Genomic DNA, 19,957 nt, shown 5'->3' on the forward strand with positions numbered 1-19,957 from the left:
AAAACTTATCTGTAGAATTAATCAATTATTCAGTGACAATTTAAGGAGTCTTTAGCAGTTCCTATAGTTGTTCCTTTTAAGAAGATGTCAGGCACCACAGCTAAGGTGCAAAAATTGTGTACAACCTTTAGACCTAAGATTCACCTGCAACTGTACATGTGCCCAGATTAGTGGAAGGCCACCACCCCTTCCCCTGGACCTTTAGGAGTGTTTTAGTCAGATTTTTCACTGCAGCAACTGAAAGACCCAACTAGATCAATGGTAGAGGAGTAAGGGTTTATATAGGGCTCACAGTTTCAGAGGTCTCAATACATAAGTGGCTGGTTCCACTCCTCCAAGCTCAGGGTAAGGCAAGACATCATGGTGGAAAAGTGTGGCAGAGGGAACCAGCTCACATGATGATCGGAAAGCAGAGAGAGACTCACTCTCCAGATACAAAATATGTACCCTGTAACCACACCCCCAATGAACCACTTCCTCCAGCCACATCCCACCTGACTCCAGTCACCACTCGGTTAATCCCATCAGGGAATCAGTTCACTGATTGGATTAAGGCTGCAGCCCAATCGTTTATCCTCCAAACCTTGCATTGTCTCACATGTGAGTTTTTGGAAAACACCACATCAAAATCATAACAAGGGGGCACAAAGAGGATGCCCTGGGGAAGAGAGGTGGCCAACCTCAACCTTCAGATGACCACAAACCTCCCACAGGTAGACAGCTGCAACAATTCACATCTCACCTTCAGGAGTTTATCCAAAAAAGTTCTTCTGCCCCTTGGGGTCCCAAAGCACTGCAAATCATTATTTTAACTTGTCTTGAATCTATTCGCCTCCCATAGCTGAAGGAAAATCAAAACAACTGAAAGGGACTTGTTCTCAAACTTGGTGTGTGCCAAGCATTTTGCCCTGGGTTATCTGCCAGCCTGTCCACAGGTCTAGACAGTCCCTGGGCAGATATGGAAATAACCACAGCTGAGGACACTAAGCCTGAAGTTTAAGGGGTGAGGCTAAGAGAATGGGCTTCTCTGCTAAAAGCAATTGGATTAGATCCCTCATATGCCAGCACTTGTGCTTTTCCAGATGGTGAAATCGGTCCTTCTCAAATGTGACAATGACGACAATGGCTGAGAAAACCACACAGGCAGCACAGTTCCCGCCACGGTGCATTCCAGGGCTTAGGTGCCAGGCTGCATCTGCAGGCCTGCTCCACGGCTGCCTCTAGCCCCGCTTCCTCCCACTGACTGTCCCCAGCCCAGATGACTTCTCCAGTCTCATCTCCCATTGGCCTTTCTCCCCTGCTCCCTGACACCAGGTACCCTCTGCCTTTTTTTTCCCTGAAACATTCTTCCCACCCCTGGGCAAGTCTGATCCCTGTTAGAAGCTCCCCTGGCAGCACACACCTCTTCTTGGGAGCACTCTTCATATGTGGAACACTACATATTTGTGTCTCTCTGAGAGATGTCACTGTTGATTCTAAAGATGACACCTCCAACACAAAGGGCAAGAAATCAAGTTCTTAGTGGTGGTATTTGCCAGAAAGTTGACCTGCCTGTTGACTTCTCAGAAGTTCAAAGTACTAATAATTTCTCAGCCAGGCACAGTGGTGCACATGAACACCTGTAGCCCCAGTCGCTTGGAAGGCCAAGGCAGGAGGATCACCAGTTCAAGGCCAGTCTAGGCAATGCAGTGAGCATGAGATCCCATTTCAAAAAAGAAAAAAGAAAAGTTCTTTATCATGCAAACCTGTGTGAGGTTAAGCCACCTAATGAACACTCCTCTTGGGCAAGTACAAGCTGCCTAACAGCATTCCTGGTGCACCCAAGGTACTGGGTACCAAATGGGTACTTGGTGACCTTCCTGGTCCCTATTCACTGCATAACATTCATTCATGTATTTATTCCAATATCTCCTGAGTGACTTCTATGTGGTTTTCTTGGATTAGGGACGTAGAAGTGAACAAGCCAGATAAGGTCCTTGCTCTGATGCAATTTAACATTCGAGTAAGGGAAACAGACAATGAATCAACAAAAGAATTTGGGACAGCAGTTGGTTCTAAAGAGGTCGCGAAACTGGGAAATGCAGTGAAGAGTGAACAAGGAGAGGAAGATATCCAGCCAGGTGATTATGGAAGACCTGGTTAAAAGTGACAGGAAGTCAGCCAAGTGAAGATCCCAGAGAAGAATATTCTAGATAAGGGGGGGAAGCAAGAACAAAGGCTTTGAGGCAGCGCAAGCTTGATGAATTTGAGAGGCAAGAGGAAAAGGGACAAGATGAGGCCAGAGGAGTGGGCAGACGTAAGAGCTGTCTGAGAAAGCAAATGCCTCCAGCAACAGAATCCTCATCTCCTGAGCGGCAATGTCATTGGAGGTCTCTTACTGGGAATAATTACACGATGGGCTGAGGACAAGGCACATGTGCAGGAGCCCCGCTGCAGGACCAGTTTGTCTCCCTGCAAGCATCCCTTAATCATTCCGGTCTTTAATTTCATCTTCCATCCATCAAGTCAGGACCTGGAGCTGGCCACCACAGCAGACTGTTTCAACATCCACATCACATCATTATCTTCCTTTGAGTGATCTTTTTTTTTTTTTTTTTAATGAGACAAATTCATAGGAAATATGAACCCAGCACTAAAAGAGAACGATGGTTTAAAACTACATTCAAAGCACACACCTGGAGTGCAGCAGGCAAAGAGGGTGACTCTGAGTCACACTCAAACACCTGTCTCCAGTTCAGACTGAGGTTTTGCTTGTATCTCAAGACTCCAGTGGTGAAATGCAACTACAGATGCTTTCTTGGGTAAGGTAAGTCCCTGGCCAAAAGCAGGTGTCATGACCCTGAAACCTCCTACTACTCCACAGCCCTGGTCCATAGCTCTCTCCTAAACCCTGGCAGTGGCCTGCCCCCTTCACTGGCCCTCTTCTGTTCAGGGTGGCAGAAGGATGTCATCCCTGGTACACACAGACCACACTGACCCCTGCTTCACCTTGGGGACCTTTAAGCTTTGCCCACAGTTTTTTGTTTTTTGTTTTGTTTTGTTTTGGCTAATACTCAGAATGGCCATTTTCCCTTGTTATTCAAGTGTCAGTAAAAAGTCCTCAGAGAGGCCCATATTGACACCCTGGTGTAACAGAGTTCCCTTATCTCTCTGTTTGCTATCATACTGCTCTGTTCCTTCTTCAGAGCAACAAAACCCACTTGTTGTAACTCATTCCATCTCCCTAACCAGACAATGAACTTCAGGGACATTCTCGAGCTCATCTATGCCCATCTCCCTGGACCTAGCAAAATGTCCAGATCACAAAAAGTTGACCTGGTAGACATCTATTGCTGAAGGCAGAAGTCATCCAAAGACCCTTCACCAAGCAACAAGGAGAACACAGCAGGCCAGAACCAGAAACTTCCCAAGGTCATCATCATATAGCACAAAGATTTTCAACCAAGACAGTACATGGTGTATGTGCGAGATGCATGGAGACATCACAAACCTTCCCCATGAGACAAATGATTGCAGAAAGTGCATGATGTTGCCAGGTGAGAACCCCTGAAATGGCCCAAACACTTGCTCTGCCAGAGAAGAACAGGAGGGTCTAGCAAGAGAGTAATTTAGTTAATGGGACCTTCAGAGACTAACTTATGAGTCTCACACACACACAAAGAATTTCTCAAGTCCAACGCCAGCCCTCTAGGAGTTGAGATGCTTCGGTCAATAGCACTCCTTCACTCCTGGGAGCTACTGGGAGGCCACAGCTGCAGACACCAGCAACCTGCACCAGACAGGGAGAGATTCCTGAAGAGTGGCAGGTAAGGAGGTGCCTGGCAGTCAGGGCTTACAGAGCAAGCGTTGAAGTCATATGGGGAAGGTGCAAGTGTGAGAAAAGAACGTGGATAAAGAAGTGAGCCTGCCTGAGGGGGAAGGTGCAGGAACGGGCAGCACTTTGTTGTGACTGCCATGTTTTAACAGGCTCCCCGGGGGATGTGGACAGCAAGTAGGCCGTGTGGGGTTTTTGCTGTTGTTGCTGCTGTTTTCAATTATGAAATATAATACCCTGAGTGTAAATTTTTCTATTTTAGGGTTTTCTAAAGATTTAACTTTGTGAGTGTTTTACATCTAGGGTAAATATTTGCAGGTCATTAAGACCCACCTCCGAGTACTTTTCCAAGAAGCTGTTTGGTTCGGCTCTTAATAGGAAATGTCTCCATTTAATTCAGGCTACGAGCCCACAAGTACTTGCCTCCTTCCTTCTATGAGGCTCGCCACAGTTTGAGCAGCAGGCCCGATCTGCATAAGAGCCTTTCTGAAAGCCTATTTCTAACTGCGTGGACTCACTTCTCCTAATGAAGGGCGAGGGTGTGGGGGTGACACCTTATCAGCTCTGCCAGGCTTCCAGAGAATCTGGGAAAAGTCAGTAACCAAGAAGCAGGGCTGCAGATTATAACAAGTGAGGTACACAGCTGGGGCCTACTGCATGGCGGGTCACTTTGTTTTTCAGGCAAACCAGGCAATCTGAGGATATCAAGTCAAAGGCAGAGGGGCTTCCGGATGCAGCCAAAAAGTGTAACAACTGCACCCATCCTGGAAAGCTGCAAGAAGAAGTCCACAGACCTCGGCCCTCCCTGGGCAGGGAGACATCTTAAGGCTGATGAGCAAGTTCTTGACTTTTAGTAAGAATTTCTATCATTGTGAGGCCCCTCCACATGGTGTGATACACCTCAACACAAAATCTCAAGACAGACATAATCCTCACAGTGACTCTGTCCAGTAGGTGTAATCCACCTTTTACAACTTATGAGCAATTAAATAATTTTCCTACATTATGAAATAATGAAGTTAAAACAAACACGGGTGTGGCTCCAAGCTCACATTCTTTTCATTACAGCATTGCTCTCTCCCGTATATAAAAATATCTCCCTAAAATTACAATACACCTCTTCCTCATGACCTGGCCTTAAGAGAGGGGGTCAGTTCAATTTGGAACACATTTGAGTCATTGGCAGAATATCTTGGTGGAACTCTCCGGCAGGCTGCTGGCTGGATATATTGCAAAGGAGGGTTCCTCAAAGTTAAGAATTCAGAGACTTTGGGAAATACACCCATTGATTCCTGGGGTCCTCTGAATTTAGGAAATACTGGTCGAAACAACAGACTCCACTGAAACCAGAGTTGTAGGTCATCAGTTCCTAGGTGGAAGCAAAGACCCAGGATCTCCGAGGTAGTTGGAGGGCACTGCTGTCAATACAGCAGCCAGAACAGGCCCTGGCCACTAAACCAGGGCCAAGGACAGGGAAGCATTCGGGACAACTTCTAACTACATCCAGGGCATTCTTCCTAAGCCTTTCTAAAATGAGAGATAGAATTATTTTTCCATTCAAATACATTTCCATTCAGACCAGAAGCAACTGAGAATCCACCTTGTCTTTAGCTGCTTTTGTTCTTAACCAAATCATCAAAAAGGCAGCCAGTGGGATGGCTTGTGAGGAGCTAAGCCTTTAGAGCTGGACAAACTTGGCTACAATTCAGGATCTGCCACCAGCTAGCCCTGGGGCCTTAAGCAGGTCACTGGACTACTCTGAGTTTGGGTTTCCTTTTATGCAAAGTGTAATTAATGGGCCCCCTCCAGCCTAACACTCAGGGCTTTTGTGTGGATTCAATGAAGCAGCCTATGAAAGCATCTCATACCCTATTTATGGGCACCCAGCAGACATTTCACAATTAAATCTTCTTTGTGGTTGCTCTTTGGCAACCACAGCCAGCTCTGACTCTGACCTCAGGGCCAGGACTTGAGTGGGAGGCATCCCAAAAATGTTCCTGGGGAACCACTACAGCTAAACTTTCAAGCCTGAAGATTTCCATGGAAATCTGGATCCTTGCTGGTGATGCCTAACTTTCTAAGGAGGAACTTGTCACAGGAGGGGTATTTCAGATCCTTAGAAAACGTCTCCACATGGCCAACCAGCCAGCATCCCAGGAGCAGCTGCCACCGAACCCAAAAGGAAGTGCTATCAGGCAATGCCCTTCTAAGAGAGGATTCTAGAGGGAACTCAAACCCAGACAAAGGGGACTGAGATAAATGGGCAGCACTCAAGAATGCTGACCCTCTCCTGACCCCGTGCACAATATAGTCCCAGCAAGTTCACTTTCTCTGCAGAGTGACATAGCCACCAACAGCTGCAGAATGTCAAAAACAGGGCTGTAGGGTCTAAAGTTACCCCTCTTCCACCAGGAGAGAAAGAAAATACACTTCTGCATCTCTGCCTCTTTATGTTTTGCTTCTGAGCAACAAACGTCGAGAAGATATAGGATACACTGCTCTGTCTGCCACCAAAATGCATGGAACATAATTTTATAGGAAGCTACACCCGCTTAATTGTGATGCATTAAGTATTATGTTCATTGTTTCTGAAACTGGGTAGAAATGAATAATTTATTTCAGACAAAGGAAACTCTTGAATATGAAATGCCTCATCTTTTAAAATTACAATTTGGAAGACAAGAATGAAAAACTACCCAGAGCCAGTGAACCTTATACTGCTAATAGAAAACAATGCTTCGACTGTTTCTACTTTGTTTGCAAACATTACATTTTTTAAACATTCTTGAGAATAATCAGGGAAAGAAAACACTAGGTTTTCACCACGCTCACATCTGCTCAACTCAGGGCTCACATATTAGTTTTCTGTGCTGGGTGAACACCCTTTCCTCTCCTACTCATGTATGTTGGCTCACCTAAAACCCAGTGACCACATCCTCACACCTCCTTCCAGAACTTTCTGTCCTGCATTCCAGTTCTTTTCCTCTCTGCTTCCCTCCTCTCTCCACGGCACTGTATTTTTCTTTCTAGATCACCAGGGTCTCCCCAGCCACTAACACAGTGCCTTGGCATGTAGAAAATTCTCCAAGAATTGAGCTACTACTATTCTGAGAGCAGATAATTAATGTTTGAAATCGAAATGAATTGGTGATTGTTACTTCAGGTATAGCTCCTGCTGTTTCTCTCCCTCTCTTTATCTTTTTTCTTTTTTCCTTCCTTTCTTTCTTTCCTTCTTAGAGCGAAAGAGGAGTAAATCTACACACACACACACAAAAATTACTATCCTCATTCATGTTAATAAATGGAGGGGTCGGAGGAGGAAGGGAGTTAAAAAGCACATAAAAGGAACACACGGAGGGTACTCCCCTCCCATTTCCGGAGCAATACAGCAGTCCCTAAACAGCCGAATCCTCCAACGACCCTACCAACTGGATGCTATTTTCTATCCCATTTACAAAAAAGAAGAACTAGAACGTTCTAAGCAACTATTTACTTGTGTTCCTTCAGCCAGTGAATGCTGGAACGCAGAATTCAAACCTGGGCATGCTTAACTCCAAGACTTCATTTCTCTACCACTGCTACTAGGCACTACATAATTTCCCAGGATCAGCAGACCCTCACTGCCCTCCCGATGTTCCCCATCCCCACCCCAGTCTCTGGGCTGCCTGCAGGTGGTCCTCCTGGTGGCTTTTCATACTGGGAATTGCTGCCAGGCTCTGAGTGCTTTTCTCCCAGGGAGCACTAGCAACCCTCAGTAGGTCACCAAAGCAATGTCATAAACACACCCTGAGCTCAAGTTAGGACACACAGAGGGTTCAGGAGCTTCCTAGGAGCCAGCCCTGTGCCCTGCAATAATGCTGGCTGCAGTCCCTACAGCCGCCCTCCTCCTCCTGCCTTCACTGGGTGTGCCCTGCGGTTAGCAGGCATCACTTTCAATTAAGACAACTCCCTGCATTGGGACTCTTTGAGTTTTCATTCAAACACTTGCAAAATGTTCTGAATCAAGTTGAGAATTTGGTGCAGAAACCAGCCCAGTGAGGCAGAAGGCTCTGGAGCCAGATGAAGAAAATGGTAAACAGAAAATAAATTTTTAAAAAGTCCATACATGGAGTCCTCCAAACAGATCCCACTCACCAGAGTGCCAGAGGTCCTCAGAGAGGCCAGCCAGTGCCATCCCTCCAAAGAAGGAGGACAGTGCTGGACTGGGGAACAAAGTTCATGCCTAAGCCCCGGTCCCCAAGTGAGAAAGCAGAAGCCCACCCAGAACAGAGGACAGTGTGGAGTGTAACTGGGGTGCCAAAGAGAGGCAAGTGGGAAGCCATTGTCCTCAAGGATCCAGATTATCCACACTTCCAGGGCCCACCAGGGGAAGCCTCTCTTCTTTCTTTCTTTTTTATTTATTTTTGTGGTACTGGGGATTAAACCTAGGGTCTCACACATACTAGGCAATGATACAAGTACTCTACCACTGAGCTACATCCCAGCTCTTGTTTTTTTTTTTTTTTTTTTTTTTTTTAATTTTAAGACAGGGCCTCAATAAATTGCCCAGATCGGCCTAAAATTTGTGATCCTCCTTCCTCAGCCTCCCAAGCAGCTGGGATTTCAGGAGGGTACTACACCTGGCAGGAAGCCTCTTTTTACCAGCCACATCCTTCAACTTCTGTGGGGTCCACTGAACAACAGTCAGAGACCCTCCCATCATCCAAGGCCCTCCGTGTGCTGTGTTCATTCCTGCCTGCATCATCTGCCTGCTGCATCTTCTGCTCTACCTATGGCCCCACTCGTCATCCCAGGACCACCAGGGAGGCCCAGGCAGCCTCACTGACTCCTGCTCCTCTGCCTGCCCCTGGCTCCTCAATGGCTGACTATGTGCCCTTGCCTTTCGCTTGGAGCCTTATGCACCTCTTACCCCCAAGAGAAGGAAATTCTGGGAGAAAGAAGTTTGACCTTGACCCACTCTTGCCATGTCTCCAGCACGGGCTGAAGCTAATGCAGTGTTCCTGACCTCGTTTTTCACTTCCCCAGAAGGTGCTTCTATGATGAGGTGTTACTCACCCATGGCAGGCCTATGTCATTCTCTAGTCTAGAAGCATCCAGAGCCCCTGTGTGTGCTTGTCTGACATAAAACTATATTAAGTTAAACCTCTGGAATTCTGCTAACCTATCATCTTGAGCTACAAAATTGGCAATTTTTTAAGATTCTATTTAAAAATCCCAGCAGCGCTGAGGTAGATGAGCCAACAGCCTTCCCCAGTTTCACTTAGACAAAGGCCAAACCCCTGAACCTGGCAAATCTGCCTGTTTGCCCAGCTCTTCTCCCACCACTCCTCACACGGAAGGCTCCACCACAGCAGACGGCCCACTGTTAGCACCCCACTTCTGCCTTGCCCATGCTGTTGCCCTGCTAGAACACTCTCCCTAACCATCTCTATTTACCAAACTCTTCCCCATTCCACAAAACCCAGCTCCAAAGTCCCCTTCCGCCAGCCTTCTGCAACCCACAACTAACATCTAGTCAGCTGATCCCTCCTCAGGGCTATGTAGGAACTGTACAGAGTTCTATTCATTCGTCCTAACTTATTTTGTTTATATCTATCCATAAAACAAAGAAAAGAATTCTTAGCAGGCAATGAAAGAGTCCTATTTACCTCTGAGTCACTGAGGCCAACAACTAGGCTCATAGTAAGTTCTCAAGTATCTGATGAATGGATTTGGGGAGAAGAGAATTCTAACAGACTGAAAAGCTGAAAACTGAGATCACAGAAATGTAACAATTCTTCATTCTAAATGTATGTAATCTATATTTTATATGTAACATATGCATATGAGTATTACATACATAACAAATACAGTACACACATACATATTATTCAGTAAATATTGTCCACTAATGCCTCATGCAGTCTGTGCACTTTACTGTCCCAGGGTTTTCTCCTGCTCTATGTAGGTGATTGGGTACCCTAGATGCGATCTGGAGCCAGACTTCCTGCATAAGATCGCTGACTGGCTGTTCCTTAGGAGTGGATCCTCAGATGAGCTTCTTATTTGGGTCTGTTTCCTTATCCACCAAATGAGGCTAAGAATGCTTACTTCTGATCAAGGATTAAACCAATTAGTACATGTTGAACACCTATGGCATCCCCTCTCAGAGTTGCTGTAATTGTTTTTATTTCTCATGAATTACCTTGGGGACAGTTATCATCTCCAATTGGGGGTATATTCAGAGTCTCTGCATGGTCACCCCCTTTCCCATTCAGATGTCACTTGACTTTCCTCAGCTCAGGAAAAAACAGTGGTTCCACTAAGGACTCCCCAGAATTTAGTGATCTCCTGGTATCTGTTTCACCAAGAGTTTATTTGAAATTCCCAGGAACAGGATCAATTAAACATTTCATAAACATGAGCTTGAAGAAACCTGTCAGCCTATTACTACACAAATGCAACTGATACTTATTTTCATACATTATTAAGTATACACAAAATGATAATGTGCAAAGGGCAACAGAAATAACAGTTGGCATGCCGCTCCTTGGGCGATTCACAGGGACGTAAAGGAAAATAGTACCAGCATGGAAGAAGACAAATGAACAGCATATCAGGTCACCTTAAAGTGGGACTCAACTATGTATTCCTTTCTTTACCGCTGTGTAATGCTATTTATATGACAACATGACAAAAAATGGCCCTAGGCATTCTGCTCTACTTTAGAAGCCTTCCGCCTCGCACTGGAATGAAAAAAGATAGAATCCAGAAATTGCTTCTTTGGTTAATATTTCTACAGTTCCGCAGGAATGGTTTTAATAGCATGCGTGTTCTGGATTTTGCTTGTCAATTAAGAATCCATCAGAATTCAGTGCTAAATATTAAGATAATAGGTATTGGCTTATATTTCAATTTTTAAAGGTGCTTTGTCAAACAGTGTTTTAAGGTAGGAGACTAAGGAGGAGATGTCTGTGCTTAAAACGTCATCAGGTAACAGCAGAAAGAGCACTGTATTTGGAGCTTGGGGGAACAAGGTGTGAATCTGAGCTCTTCCAGGTATTGGCTGTTGGGCCCTGAGAAAGTTGTTCAACTTTTCTGAGCCCAGGTTTCTTCCTCAAAAATCGTAAAGCACAATACTTATCTTTTATCCGGACACGGTTCCCAAAGGAACTCCTCTCCTCTCATGTACCTCCCATTTAAAGATACTGCAGAATTGGATAACACACAGCTCTGGGATGGACAGAGTCCCACAGGGAACTGTGGTTTGACCAAAAATAGGCCATTTGGCCAAATGATTAAAAGTCTGTCATATGCTAATGCATGGACGGGGTGGACCTTAGGCCAATTTAGTAGGAGTAAATTGCAATTGATTTTCGAAGAAATTGCTTGTTCTTGCCTTCCCTCAGCTGCGTCGCACGGGCCCATGCACAGCTGCCCTTGTCACAGGCAAGACCAACTGAAATACATGTCAAAGAAGGTCTCTTGGAGGCAAAATGCTGAATAATACAGCCATCTGCACTTATGCACATTATAAATGTACTCCCCCGTGAGCAGAGGCACAAACACATCCAAACCTTTGCATGTGTACACACGTTTCATATGGATGTCTTCGAGGGCTCATATTTAGCAATAATTCCGCCACCAGGGCCACATCCTTCTGTATGTTTTGCAAATCCCCCTGAGCTGGAAAGCTGTCCTGAGTTATTCTGAGTTTTATAACCACTGACTATTTGAGGATGGATCACGAAAGAGCACACCCCTAAAATCTTCTCTCGGAACACTCTGCAGCCTTATCTGCGTAAATCCTGAACATGAAGAGAAATGGTTAAAAGATCACAGAAGATAAAAAACCATAATAATAAAGGTTAACAATGGCTGCTTTCACCCCTAATTTCTGATATGGTGATAGACCCTCTTAGAACATTAATTAGAAAGGAAAGAGAGATGAAAGAAATGCCCAGGGGACATAATAAATTAGCCCCTTATGCAAATTACCCATTCGTTTTCATCACTGACCCAGCTAGTGGAGTCTCTAAATTACGGGAAGTGGTTAACTTCTTGAACAGAAAATTCCAGATGAAAGATTCATTTTTTTTCCCTCTTAAATCTGGGGGCTGGGAGGACTTATGGCAACAAATGATTTCTCATTCTTCCTTGCAGACAACTCTGAAGGGGGACAAAAGATACGAAAATGAATGTTCGGCTACTGGTTCCTGCTGCCAGAGACCTATTAATTAATCCTTGTTCCTAAACAATGGGCAACGACCTCCTTCATTGAAACCCACGGCTGGGGCTCTCCCCTTGCTGCCTGTGGGAGGGACAAGGGTGGTCTTCTGAAGGGTGCCCAGATCTGAGCAGGTAAAGGACAACCAAAAGTGGGTAGGGTGATGCCAGGGTGTGGAGAGTTCCCAATATCAATTTAAAAAGACACACACACCTAATTTCACTGTCATCACTGTTGCAGACAATTTATGTTCCACCGTCCCACAAATTTATGGAACTCTCAGTTTTCTTATCAGTAAAATAAGGGGATTGGACTAGAGTGACCTCCAAAAGTCCTACTGCATCTACAATCAGATGCTTTTATTTATCCCTGTAAAACAAACGCGGCACTTCCGATAATTTAATTTATTTAAACAATCTTATGGCATCTGTTTTTTCTACTGAACTCACTTCTGGCTTCATTTTCTCTTTCCTACTCTCATTTTCCCTATTTCTCCTATTTTCTGATTTTTTTTTTTTTACTTTATCTTCTTCCACGTATTGAAATAAGATGCCTTAAATACATCTGAGTTCAAAGTAAAGTATACACTGAGTAAAAATTGTCATTTATAAATTATATTAATATGAAAGACATATATGCCAGGATCACAAGTTTCCTTGGCATGAAGAAAATTCTGGAAAGAGAAAGAGAATAACAAAAGATTCAACATACAGACCCTTAAAGAAAGAGGGAAGATCTGTTAAAGATCATCCTGGTCTACTGCTGTCACATTGTAAAAGGACCAGACGATGCTTAGTAAGGGCATATGCTAGCCCAAGGTCACCAGCTAGCTAGAGGTGAAACTAGAAAGAGCACAGGGCTCTTATTCCTGGACCCAAACTCTTTGGACCAAATAAGCCAAATTTGATGCCTTCTCTTGAGAATTTGGTATGTGTCCCAAAGGAAAAAAAAAAAAAAAAAGACATCTTTTGGCAAGAATAAGCACCAACAGCAGAAAAATTAAGATGTGGTAGAAAGAAATACTTCATAGGACTAAGAAGGAGGAATGAGGACAGATATATCAGTGATAAATTATTTGCACCTTGTAACAATCTTCAGTTTCTGCAATTACCTGTCACTCACTGATGTTTTAGCTCCCTTTTCTGGTAACAGAACCTACAGTAACTCTAGGCAAAATATTTGACTGTGTTTACCTTCACAGCCTTTGATGGAACATTTAGGGCCTTTGCCATATGTAGTTAGAACACTAGAATGTTCTACTTCTTCCTTCACCAAAGTTTTTGAGATTGACACATAATCTAAATAATAAAATGCTGCCTTTTGGAAGTAGTCAGTGACACAGAAAAACCCAGGTTCCTCAGATCACCAGGAAGATAATAAGAGAGTATGTATAGACCAGGAGCCCATTTTCATTAAAAAAATAAAATAAAATAAAAAATATGTTTGCATATGTGTATATATATACACACATATATACTTATTCACATATATAGGGAAAATCTGAAAAGACTTATATCCACAGGTTTACAGTGATTCTCTTTAGGCTATTGAAATTTATTTTCCTTTTTTTATCTTTTTGTAATTTCATATCAGTGCACAATAAAAATGGACTGCTGAGGGGCATGACAGGGAGAGAATAAAATCCAAAAGTAGTGGTCTGTGAAAATGAAATGTAAGTGTACTCAGCAGAGCCTCTGGAGGTGGAAGTCTCTCCCGGGTTGAGGGCATGCCCTTCTCAGGAGCAGGAATTCTTCTGCCAGAAGGAGCACTAGGAAGATTTATGGGGTGGGTTGGAGGAATGGGAATCAGTGAAGCTGAGAAGAGAAGGCTGATCACAAGAATCCTTAAGCACAAGAAGATTTCCTGCCCTCAGGTGATCACCTGCTGCAACAAACTCACCTTCCAACTAAAGAGCTTAAGGACAGCATCCCATAGGAGCAGGAGAGACTCCAAGCAGGAATACGGAAGTCCTTCCACAAAGGGTAAGTAAGCCTCAAGATGGGTTACTAGGAGGCAGGACTTTCTTCTAGGACCCTTTAGATAAGGGATAAGTTTTCCATTTCTTGCTCAAGGAGTTTACAAGCAGTTTTCCTGAAGGCTTGGGATTGGTATTCTCTTTAAGATATAGAAGAGGCGTGGTGGTGCATGCCCATAATCCCAGAGGCTTGGGAGGCTGAGGCAGGAGGATCTTGAGTTCAAAGCCAGCCTCAGCAATGGCGAGGCACTAAGCAACTCAGTGAGACTCTGTCTCTAAATAAAATACAAAATAGGGCTGGGGATGTGGCTCAGTGGCTGAGTGCCCCTGAGTTCAATCCTCAGTACCTCCCCCCAGAAAAGATATAGAATGATCAGGAAATACTGTCTGCAGAAAAAAGACCCATCCTGGAGTCAGGCGTGTGCCCACCACTAACATGGTTTTCTCATACATTCAAAATGGCAGAGATTTATTAAGAACCTAGTATGTTTCAGGCTACGTATTTCACATAAAGCATCATCAGTTCCCACACACACACAAACCTACAAAGTAAATGGTATCATTGTCTCATTTTACATCCAAAGGAAGCTGAGGCACAGTGAGCTCAAATAACCTACCCAAGACAATGGGAGTGGCACAATTGGGGGTCACCTGGATTGGTGGAAGTTCACAAATTGCATCCTTCCTCCAGCGCCAGTGGGTGGGAGCAGGAAGCTGCCCAGAGCACTGGCCAAACAGTAGCCAGTTCACCTGCACTGTCTGTGAGATGGGGAGGCTGGGGCAGCACAGGTTAACCAGGACAACTCTGTGAAGGAAGACTGAACCAAGTCATCAAGGCACCAAGATAAGACTTGGCAGTAAGGGGCTAGGGGAACTGAAAGGAAACAGACCCAGGGAGGTCAAAGAGAAGCCCAATGCTAAATTCAAGTGAGAGACAAGATAGATACATTCAGGGAATGGAGAGGGGAGCATTTGGAAAGAGAGTTAGGTAATCTCATGAGGGCCCAGATTGAGGCCAGCAGAAGGGATGAAAATGACCCCACAGTTTATTACGTAGATCACCAGGCAGATGATGGCACCATTATATAACTCAGGAGACTCAGGAAGAGAGGGTGTAAGGAGAAAAGGGGGAGAGATAGTAAGATCCGTTTGGGACACGCTGAGTTTGAGGTAACTGAGATACTGCCAGATGGTGTCATCCAGGATTCGGCTGGAAATAGTGGTTTAGAGTTGGGAGAGGTTGCAGTAGGAGGGAAAGCTCTGAGTCATCCATGTAAATGGTAGCTGAGGTCTCAGGAATGGATGAAGCTCGTCCAAAAAGTAGGCAGAAGAAAGAGGCCACCGGCCTCCTGTATGGCAGTGTCCTGGCAAAGGTCCCTGAGGCTACCCTCAAGCAGTGTGACCCTGGCCAAATGGCTTCTCTTCTTTGAGCTTAGGGTCTGTAAAAGCAGAGGGTTGGATTACATCCCTAAGGGCACCTCCCTAACAATCAACCATCAATGGTTGATGAGATGTCTGCTCTGGACCAGGGAGGATACTTAGTGTTGGACAGACACCAGGACAGCAAGCCAATCCCTGACTTCCCAGTGGGAAAGACAGACACATAAATAAGTCCTCTCCATATGACTTTATTAATGGCTGTCATAAAAACAAGAGCAAGGGGCAGCATGAGGGAGTCCTCAGTAGAAGTGCCTGTCTAAGGGGATTCCAGCAAGGCCCTTAGAGATGGAACTTGATCATGTCTTAAGGAAGTAAAAGAAGCTTCCAAACCAGGCCAAGGTCATGTGCAAAAGCACTGGAAAGGGACTGCATGTGGAACACAGGGGAGAGGCTTGGCCCAGAGACCTCAAGTGAACAGGGATATGGGGCTTCAAGAAAAAGGAGAGCAAGGCCAGGCTGTGCAGGGCCTCCCTGGCCTGCTAAGGAGTGTGCCACAGGCCAGAGTGAGAACAGAGAATAAATGGGGTTCTCAAATACAGGAGCAACACAATTAGAGAGCTGTTTTAGAGGACTGTGTGGTAAGAGAAGGACCCTCACACTCTCAATACGTGCTAAATTCAAGCCTTGCTGTCTCAACAGCAAGATGACATCATAGGCTCTTATGGTACAGGCAAAATTTTTAACTGTTTTTTAATAGTAGCATACATTAAATCAGAAATGCTCAACATGGCTAGCTATTCATAATACCATTCAGTAAAAGGGGCAAGACTCAAGAGAGCTCAGGCATATCTAAGCCGGAGCAAACCATTTCCAAAAACTCAGTCACCAATCTCAAGATCCTCGTGCTTCTGAGATTTAAGCCACTCCTAGGACTTGCTAAGGAAGTAAAGACAGAGTCAGAAGACTGTGACTTGGTGTTTCACCAAATCAGACATAGGATGCCTGATCCCAACACTGCTTTTCCCCCTATGACCTCTCCACGTGACTCCTATATGCAACACCTCCGATTTTAATTTTATGCACAGAAGTTCTGGCATCTCTTAACATTTTTCTACAAAACCCAATCTCCCAATCAATACTTTAAAACCTCGAGCCTTCCTTTTCTCTTGCTGCCAAGGAGGGGCGTACATCCTCCCTCAGGTCCTCCACCCTTCGACTTTTCTTGGTGCCCACTGTACTTTCAAACTGTCTTGCTGCTTTGTTCTTCCCTTCAAAAAAATACAATTCCAACGGGTTCATCATGCTTTCAAATCACTATTTACTTCTTGCTGTTGCTTGAACTTTTGTAAGAAGAAAAGGCGAAGCAGATCAGAGGTTAAGGCGCAGAGAGCTGTAGCTGAGAAAGGCAGATGTTTAGCACAACACTGAGGCTTCCAGCCCCTGAGCCTCCAAGCGCCCACACAGTTCTGCCCTCTTGGCTCCAGGGAGACTTTCCAGCATTCCTTCCTCTACTCCAACATCCTCTTGCACTGGGTCACTTTTTCCTTTGTGCACTTCATCTTCCAGATCCCTCAAAATCACACGCAACCTGCGGTAAGCACACTTCCTCCGTCCTGTAGTGAAACACTCCAGCTATGGAATTTCCAAAAGAGATAGCCAACCTCCTACCAAAATTCTCACCTGATTAAACTGCTCTTTTCCCTACAGATCACATTTCAGAGAAAAGTTTTTAGACTACCTTCTTTTTGTTCCCTTCCTTATTCCCACTGACCATATCCCAATATGGCCTTCTACCTGATTAGCAAAAAAAAAAAAAAAAAAAAAATGGCAAGGATGGTTATGGGTTTGAGAAATCCAAAGAACATGTCAAGTATGCCTTATGCATGGGAGGACCCATCCCACACTTCCACATGTGAGTGAACATACTCTTCACATTGTACAGAGAAATCCAAATATGGAAACTGATGGCCACCACATCCATAAAAGTAAAGACCCTGTTGTCCTGGTTTCCTCAGAGAGATTTTTGGAATAGATATTCTAGAAACTCAAATTAAACCTGAAAAGCAATATTTATCATCTAGCTTCTCCATTCTTCCCCATCCTAAAAGATCAAACTGGACACGATGTATTCTTCAATGACTTAAAATCTCTCAAGATTCCATTTGGCTTTACTACACCGACTTACGAAAAACAGTCACTGTAAGAGGTCAAAGCTCATAAGTGCCAGAACCTAAATTCAATGCTCTTGAGACACAGAATGAAGCTCTAGATAGGGCCTTCCGGGCCCTGCTGAATTCATTATTCGACTTCCACATTCTTGGCAGGACAGGTCTCACAAACTCAGGATATTTACTGTGAAAAGAGTCCCTGGCTGAGAAAAGGATCAAATAAACAAATGAATGAAAAACAGTCCATGCAGAAGAATTTCCAGTATTCATTTAAAAAAAAAATTCAATCTATGGTACCTGAGAATGACCATGCCACTTCAAGTGTACAAATGAATACAAGGATTGGAAAGGCCATTTCAGAGCACAGGGGAGGGATTCTGGAAGTGACCTCCATCCTCCTTGAGAATCACTGACTGTTAGAACCAGAGATTATTTATTCCATTATATCAATGAGAAATGAGTGACACAGAAATGAGTGACAGACCCCATAGTTCAGAGCAATTTTGAAATGAAGGCCAAATGGGCTTTCTTCCTTGTCCACTTTCTTACTTCTCACTGTGCATGGGAAGGTCCATATCCTTCCAGGCAACAGTACAAAGACAGGAAAGTCACACTCTATGGCACAGGCAGTAGCATGAAGAAGGTCTGGTAGTCCAGCAGCCATATCCATCTAGTTTCTACAGATGATGGCCCAGATGGTCACATACACCTATCTGTGCATTTCTCCTCCACTTGAGTCACTGTCCCATCTGGACCAATAGGACAGAGAACATTAGTAAGGACATGCAGCAGAAATTATTCTCAAACTTCATGTACTATGAAGGACCCAGGACAGGGATCTCATTAAGATACAGATTCTGGTTTCATGGCTCTGGGATGGAGCCTGAGATTCTGTACTAACAATGAATACCCAAGCGATATCAATGCTGCCGAGCCCAGGACTACACTCCAATAGCAAGGGGTAAGTGTTAAAAATGCTTGCAATCAAGCAAAATTTGGGTTTGAATTCTGGTTCTTCCATTCAGGAGCTTTGTGATTCTAGGCTGATAACCTAACTTCACTATGCCTCAATCTCTTCATCTCTAAAATGGAAGAGAAAACACCTGAGAAGCAGTGGATGATGCTTAAAAAAGTTAATGACTGGAGGTTACCACACAATATCTGGCATATAATAAGGGCTTGAGAAATGTCAGTTGTTGGCTGCCTCTAAAATTTACCAGTGCAGGAATTATAACTGCCAAAACCACAATAGGTAAAACATGGGAGGTACTCCACGAAGGTTTAGTGGATGAATATAGAATACGCTCACACATAGTATCAGTATTTACATACTCCCTGGATTGTGTGGCTTTTCTGCAGGAAAAATAAAGCATTTTAAAATACGAGAATACTCCCTCCATAACCAACCATCATCATCTCATAAGATCAAATTCAACATTAACCACTATGTTTAACTACCAAGAAATACATAATTTGTGGTGACTATATATAGTGGATGAAATGTCTTAACTGTAAATGAATAAAGACAACATCAGTCTGGAATCTGTATGTCATTTAGAGAAATCACTGATTTGTCTAATATTTATGAGTTATCTGTATGCAGATGTTGTTAAAAAAAAACTTAATTCTAAAACTAAATTCAATCCCAAAGCAAAGGGATAACTACAAAGAGACAAAACAAAACATGGGAAGTAACATTACATTTTAAAGGGCCACTGGGGCAGGAGCACAATCCCTTAGAAATGTACACACTTGCTCAGGAAAAATTAGAAACAGAAGTGTTGACAAATGGGAGAGCTTAGTCTTTTAAATCAAAGGCAGGCAAATGTGTCCACCCAAAACTCTTCAACACTCTAAAATTATTTTCAGCATCTCCTACAGAAAGTGGCATCATTAGAATAGATCACATTCCGGGGAGGCATTGTACAAGGTATGCAGCAACAAGAGAATATGATTGCCACCTACAGACAGAAGTGGCATTCCCTTTGCCAAGAGCTGGCCAATCATATTTTTGATGTGAAAAAAATTCAACCAAGTCACCTCCCCCCACCTACTTCCAAACCACCACACCACATTGCTTCATTTAGAATTACTTCTAAGTCATGCAATCATCAATAAGCATGCTGCCTCTTCATTATCATCATCATCCTATTTCTAATTTCCCAGAATCACTGTGCCATTCAACTATCTACACTGTTTGAGAGCCAAAGAGAACGCAAACCAAGGGATTTCAAACAGGCAAAGTCCCAAAAGTGGAAGGATAAATCTGCTTACCTGATATGAATGGGACCACCCGGAATATATCTGACAATCTGCTGTTAACTGGTTCATACGGGGAATCTTCAAGCAGGTCATTTCCTAAAAACAACAGAAAGACTGGGCTCAGATCTGAAAAACAGATATATTTCAAGCAC

At 44.0% G+C, this 19,957-nt stretch overlaps 1 protein-coding gene across 2 annotated transcripts in view; it reads right to left on the reverse strand.

The window, feature by feature from the left end:
• The window catches only part of Gfra1 (GDNF family receptor alpha 1), a 188,688-nt gene that overhangs the window by 166,259 nt on the left and 2,472 nt on the right, over positions 1 to 19,957 (reverse strand). For both annotated transcript variants that reach the window (XM_076834590.1, XM_076834591.1), the window contains exon 3: positions 19,818 to 19,901. In XM_076834590.1, coding sequence (XP_076690705.1) covers positions 19,818 to 19,901 — 84 coding nt within the window. The remainder of the gene's footprint in view (positions 1 to 19,817; positions 19,902 to 19,957) is intronic.

The sequence above is a fragment of the Callospermophilus lateralis genome, chromosome 15 (genome assembly GCF_048772815.1).
Source record: "Callospermophilus lateralis isolate mCalLat2 chromosome 15, mCalLat2.hap1, whole genome shotgun sequence".
In the NCBI taxonomy this organism is placed as follows: Eukaryota; Metazoa; Chordata; class Mammalia; order Rodentia; family Sciuridae; genus Callospermophilus; species Callospermophilus lateralis.